The following is a 6000-nucleotide window of genomic DNA, read 5'->3' on the forward strand; positions in this document are numbered from 1 at the left end:
CACAACCTGTTATTATATATTACATATATATACATAACCAACCTTCAACGACCGGAGCCTAAGGCTCAAAAACAGCCAAACCCCATCTAGACAAGGACAACAAGACCTAGAAACACAACAAAACAGATCAACCGAAGGTGTTACTAGCGAAAACAAACGTGAGCCTTGGCCCTAATATGAGCCAACTATAAGGGAAAAATTAGCTATTATTATATAATAACTCAACGCCATCCCTGTAACCAACTACTTCTGAATCTGCGTATCAACGTCGCAATGCTATAGCACAAATGGATAAAAGAAAATTAAAAAAAATAAAGCATACCAGAAGACAGTTAAGGCAGGACCCAATCACAGTTAAATTGTGCAAACATATGCCACTTAAACAGCAACAACAGCCAAAATACGTAAACATTAACGGGTCCCGAATGACTCTGTGCGGGCGATAGACATAGCATGCTAGTTAGCCAGAGGCTAGCGCGTAAGCTAGTGATGAATCCAGCCAGCATGCTAGTATCTGTTATGTACATTGTCCAGCTAGCTCGCTAGCTTTCATAGAGGCAACACACACGTACGACCATGAGGCCAGCATTAGCAAGTAACAAGTCATTGGGATGCCCCGCTAGTTTGGATGGGCTATGGCCAGTTAGCCTGTTTGGGCATGACAATAAACATTTGTGAGTAGTCCGCCCTATCAATGTATTTAGGCCCACATCGCCACGTCACTCACCCGACACAGTTATCAAGCTACGGTCTCGGCTATCCCCCCGAGATGTTCCTCCGCTTTAGCCAACAACCAAAATGATCGACGATCATCGCCCTTACACAGCACAGATAATCTCGGGGGGAAGAATAGCGTAGGCCTCAAGCCCAATTTCCATAGCCTGGCCATGACCACTTTGTATTCGCCTCTCTGTGCTTGAACCTCCGGCGTAAAGTCTTCGAAAATGGCCACTTTGTGATTGCAGAGACCGAGTTCACCCCTCCTGGCACGGGCCGACCGCATGATGAGCTCCCTCTGTTGTAGCCTGTTTAGCTTAACAATGATGGGCCTCGGCTCCTTGTTCACTCCAGGACTGGTCTTGCCCGCTCTGTAGGCCGACTCGCACATGGGTGGGTTGGGGAGGACATCCTCCCCCAGTATTTTTTGCAACAACTCCGGCATGGTCTCCGAGAGACGACCTCCCTCACTGCCCTCCGGGACACCAACGATCCTGATGTTGTAACGTCTCTCCCGGGACTGCATTTCCACAATTACCGACTGTAGTTTGGCAACGTCAGCCTGCCTAGCCAGCAGGTGTTTGCACAATAAACTGTTCCAAATCCTCTTCTTATTTAAACACGTATGATTATTCATATTTCACAGTTTTTGTTCTTCATGTTCCATTGACGACCAGGAGGCAGAAATGCAGTTCTCAATTCCATTTCATTTAATTCGTTTCTCCCTTTACAGGTTTCTCTAGGCAGAGCAGCAGCGAGGCATGTCTTGTATTCTAACAAACATTCTGTCAACTTCTCCCGAAGGATCAAACACACCCTTTTACAGGTGGCACGCGTCACTAATTAGCGTTCAATTGTGTGGTCTAGGCCTGCGCGCAGCTGACTTCCCACTGGGGGCAAAAATGGTGCGTTACAGAATCTAGTCTATAATGCAATCTAATTCTAAACAATATGATAAACAATTTAAAGTGAATCTCCATTTAGGCTATTATAAAACATATTTATGCCAATTCGATTACACCTTTTGCTACAATAATAAATGATATATTTCAAGCTGTTCAAATTATATATTACTATCAAAAAGTCACAACAGCAGGGAGCTCTCCAGACACGCCAGCCTCTCGCCCTGTTGTGAGGCCTCTGTCGTTAGCGAGGCTAGTTCGTTAGCATTAGCCGCGGAGGCAGCGTGTAGCGACTCCATCTTCTCTCTCAACGGGTCGACCGCCAACCTAATTTCCTGTCATTGCCCGATGAAGGGTATCAAAAAATTCCCCCTGTGCTTTTCTTTGTGTTTCAGCGAAGCGTACCTCAAAGTCTGCATGGAGTTTGGTCATGACCGAGAGAACAGCTTCACTTATTTCACTGATCCCGGGCAAAGGCGAGGACAGATTCGGTGACAGTCTGCCGGCTGGCGTGCTCATGGCTTGGGTCTCCATTAACACCGCAGAAAGTTGAAAAAAGTCGACGAAAGTAGTTGATACTCGACGACTCAACAAGAAAACCAATAACAAATAAAAATAAAATAAAGACTAATGGGGAGAAAAGTGTATTTTTGCACGATAGTAGGGAGCTCTCGTGAAACACGTCCTACTCCATGAATGCCTGGCTCCGCCCCGGGATTTGGGAATCTCAGATACAAATCGGGATTGGAATAAAAAATGCATTTATATTAAACAATACAGAATATACAGCACTTCTTGGGGTCTGTAGGGTAAGCACTTATTCCCTCCCCCCTGAACATTTATGGAGATGTATGGGCCTTTTAAGTCAGTGATAAAAGTGTCTTTCAAGGATAAGTGAGCTCCTGCACTGATTATTATAGTTCAATATTCAATATTTGATCACCAAAACCCCCAAAAAAGCATAAAAAGGGCCCCCCCCCCCCCCGCCCGAAAAGGGCCCCCAAAAATCTGGCTTGCACGCTTTGTGCGCTCGGTTATAACACACACAGGTATAGTGCCCTTTTCAGCCTTTGAGCACCTGCCCCTCTAAAGTCCTGTGCACGTCCCTGCTTATAAACATGTACCTTTGAATGGAAACACGTATCTATGACAGTATACCTTGCAATTCTGTTAATCCCTTACAGCCATTATGAGGTCTAATGCTTAGCAGTATATTACTGTCAAAACCTTGATAACTGCATGCTTGATGGTAAGAGCTCAATGTAAGGTTTTAAACTGCTAATAAGGAACTATATTTGGAATTGTCCAGAACTGTTAGTCCTTGTAACAAAAATCTTCAGTCCAACAAATTACTGTCTAAACTAAGCCAGTAGTGGGGCGACACTGTTTTCAACACAAAATGCCATGCTCAAATCACAAATTGTGCCTTTAAAGTGACTTAAGTATTAATTTCATAATCATAAAGAATCTGAGATGAAGACCAATTTGACCTATCTCGACAAGCCCTGCCCCCTTTTCTTGATCCTCCAATCACAACTGTTGCTTTCCTCTGAAAAACTGGAAGCGACAGTTGTGATTGAAGGATCAAGAAAAGAGAGTGGGGCTTGAGATAGGTCCAATTGGTCTTCATCTCAGATTATTTATGATTATGAAATTAATGGTTATTAGGTCAATTGGACAATCATAAATGTTTCTCTTCTCTTGTTCCTCTGTATAGATCTCTGTGGTGAGTAAGGAGTCTGTGCTGTTTGCCCGTTCCATCAGGGAGAACATCAAGTATGGCTGTGAGAGCGTCTCAGATGAGGAGATGTACATGGCTGCCAGGCTGGCCAGTGCCCACAAGTTCATCACTGAGCTGCCAAATGGATACGAAACAGGTCTGTCCTCACAACTTTGCCTTTCAATGACCACCATTTATGAAGCAGAGCTAATATCGTTCTGGTGCCTTCTTTTGTTTGACCCTCCCAATAATATGCTGAACATTCCTGTCCCCGTCCCCCACAGACGCTTACCTGTACGGATCTGAGGTCAACAACCATTTTTAGTCCTCTGGTGTTGTGCTTCATAGGGCCATTCTGTTTCACCTCTGACTGTACATTGACACTGTGCTGTGGTGTAGATGCTGGGGAGAAGGGAGACAAGGTGTCTGGAGGCGAGAAGCAGCGTGTAGCCATTGCCAGAGCCTTAATCAGACGGCCAAAGATCTTGATCCTGGACAATGCAACCAGTGAGCTGGACCCAGAGACTGAACACCAGGTTGGTTGATCATCACATATCGGCTCATTCTCTGTTGTACACAAACAGAAGTGCATACATTACATTATGACATATAAACGACTTTTGGAGATGCCAGTCGTCCCTCCATTGCGGTAAACCTAGTGATCTTTTAACATTCTGTCTTGGTGGCTTGGATTCATTGTAGCTGGTGTCTTCCTAGCGTCTGGGTGGTTCAAAGCACAGAACCATGTTAGTGTTACAGGTGTCATTCATGCTAGCAAGGACTGTAGCCCTGTAAGCGGTTTCAAACTGGCAAGTCCTGCGCTGGTCAGCAGAAAGGCAGAAGCGCTCAAGGACACTTCGACACGTTGCCAGGAGGAGCCGGAATCGAACCGGGAACCATCTGATTACCAAACGACCGATCTACCTCCTGAGCCACTGTTGCCCCCATCCCGCTCATCCCTAACAGTAGTGTTAGCCAGCCAATAATGTCACACAGTATCAGAGCAACCAAAACGGAAACAGCCAAGTAACCAAACACCTTATTATAATTATTATGTATTTATTTTTTTTATTTTTTACAATTAATTTCATCCATCTTCCTATGCACTTTTGTTGCATATTCCTTTTCTGTATTTTACATTCTGTTACCACTGTACTTAACAGGTCCACCAAGCTCTGTTGAAGGATTCCAATCAACGGTCTGTGCTGCTGATCTCTCACAAGATGACTGCTGTGGAGAAGGCCCACCACATTATTGTCCTCAACAACGGCGAGGTAGAGGAGGAAGGAAGTCACGAGGAGCTGCTAAGTAAAGATGGATTCTACGCTGCTCTGTTGAGGAAGCAGAACGTATAGGGATAAAGACTTGTGCTGAGATGGTGTCTGCTTTTCATCTGAAAGCGGACAATGGTCCTCATTCTCGAACGGACAAAGTTACCAAGGAATTCTTTCCTAACTCGATTTCCATACTTATTCTGCATTCTCGAACGGCTTCGTATTGTAAATTCATTGTAGGATTTACGAACTCGAAAAGGCAGTCGTAAGTCGGACAGACCGGTGTGCGCCCGTGTTTTCAACAGCTTTCTCTGGGACAAGTCATTGGGGATTACCGATACTACAGACATCCGTGGAATTAAATAATTATAATGATAATAAATATGACTATTTGTATCATTAACAATTACGTTTTGCATTTATAGTTATATCCATCAATATACCCAGTCTGCCACCGTTGAAAGCCTATGGAGATGTTTACCTTCTTTGCAGGGCTATAACTTTTTAAATTGTATTGCTATATTGACATTACTATGGCCCATTCAACATCGATTATCTATCGTTCAGGATGTGGGAACGTTATATTTTTTCATTCATACATTGTTGTGTTAATACCGTCTAGATTCTAGAATATAAGTATGTTTTTAGACAGTATAGCAGTCATTCCAAAAACGAGTTATAGGCCCTGACGCATATGATAGATTATCGATTGGCATTTCTTTCCTATACACGCTATATTAAAAAATTCAAATGTATATGATCGGTATACATTATGCTTCATCATGCGTGAAGGAAAGGGGGGGGGGTCGTTTATAATTCCTTGATCGTCAGTAACGGCTTTATTTAGTATGGGTTGATACGTTGATCAGATGGTTTGCAGTGAAATGAATAAACAATCGGGCTGAAAATAACGTTAGTGTCCTCTTACCGTTCGCCGATGAGACTGGAGGAGAAAGATCCCAATTATTTGACGCCGATCTCCTACATCCATTTCCGGTTTGTATGGCGCAATAAACGCCGAAATCATATCGATTATTACGTTTAGAAAGCGATCCAAATGCACTAGTGTTTGTCTGGAGTCCCGTAACAAGATGTGACTGCCGGAGGGATTTCCTCGACGCACCGATCGGCACTTCCGGTTTTGGCGAGAGTGTAACTCGCCCGACCATCCACCAGGCGGTGGTATTGAGGCGTTGCAATCTCATACAGGGTCCCGCTGGAGTCCGGAGGTTGGCTGGATGAATTATGAATGCCATGGCGAAAAAATGAAATATTGATCCCAAAAACGGCGTAAGTCGTTCTTGGCGTTCAACGCATGGCGGGCAAAAACTGCGTAACTCGTTCTTGGTGGACAAAGTGTTAATATGCCATATACTGTCTTCTCTAT

At 44.1% G+C, this 6000-nt stretch overlaps 1 protein-coding gene across 2 annotated transcripts in view; it reads left to right on the forward strand.

Moving 5' to 3' along the window:
* tap1 (transporter 1, ATP-binding cassette, sub-family B (MDR/TAP)) overlaps positions 1 to 6000 on the forward strand; it is a 68442-nt gene extending 62442 nt beyond the window's left edge. For both annotated transcript variants that reach the window (XM_084337452.1, XM_084337453.1), the window contains exons 11-13: positions 3337 to 3496; positions 3739 to 3875; positions 4503 to 6000. In XM_084337452.1, coding sequence (XP_084193578.1) covers positions 3337 to 3496; positions 3739 to 3875; positions 4503 to 4694 — 489 coding nt within the window. In that variant the 3' untranslated portion in view covers positions 4695 to 6000. The remainder of the gene's footprint in view (positions 1 to 3336; positions 3497 to 3738; positions 3876 to 4502) is intronic.

The sequence above is a fragment of the Notolepis coatsorum genome, assembly GCF_963971535.1.
Source record: "Notolepis coatsorum genome assembly, chromosome: 20".
Classification (NCBI taxonomy): domain Eukaryota; kingdom Metazoa; phylum Chordata; class Actinopteri; order Aulopiformes; family Paralepididae; genus Notolepis; species Notolepis coatsorum.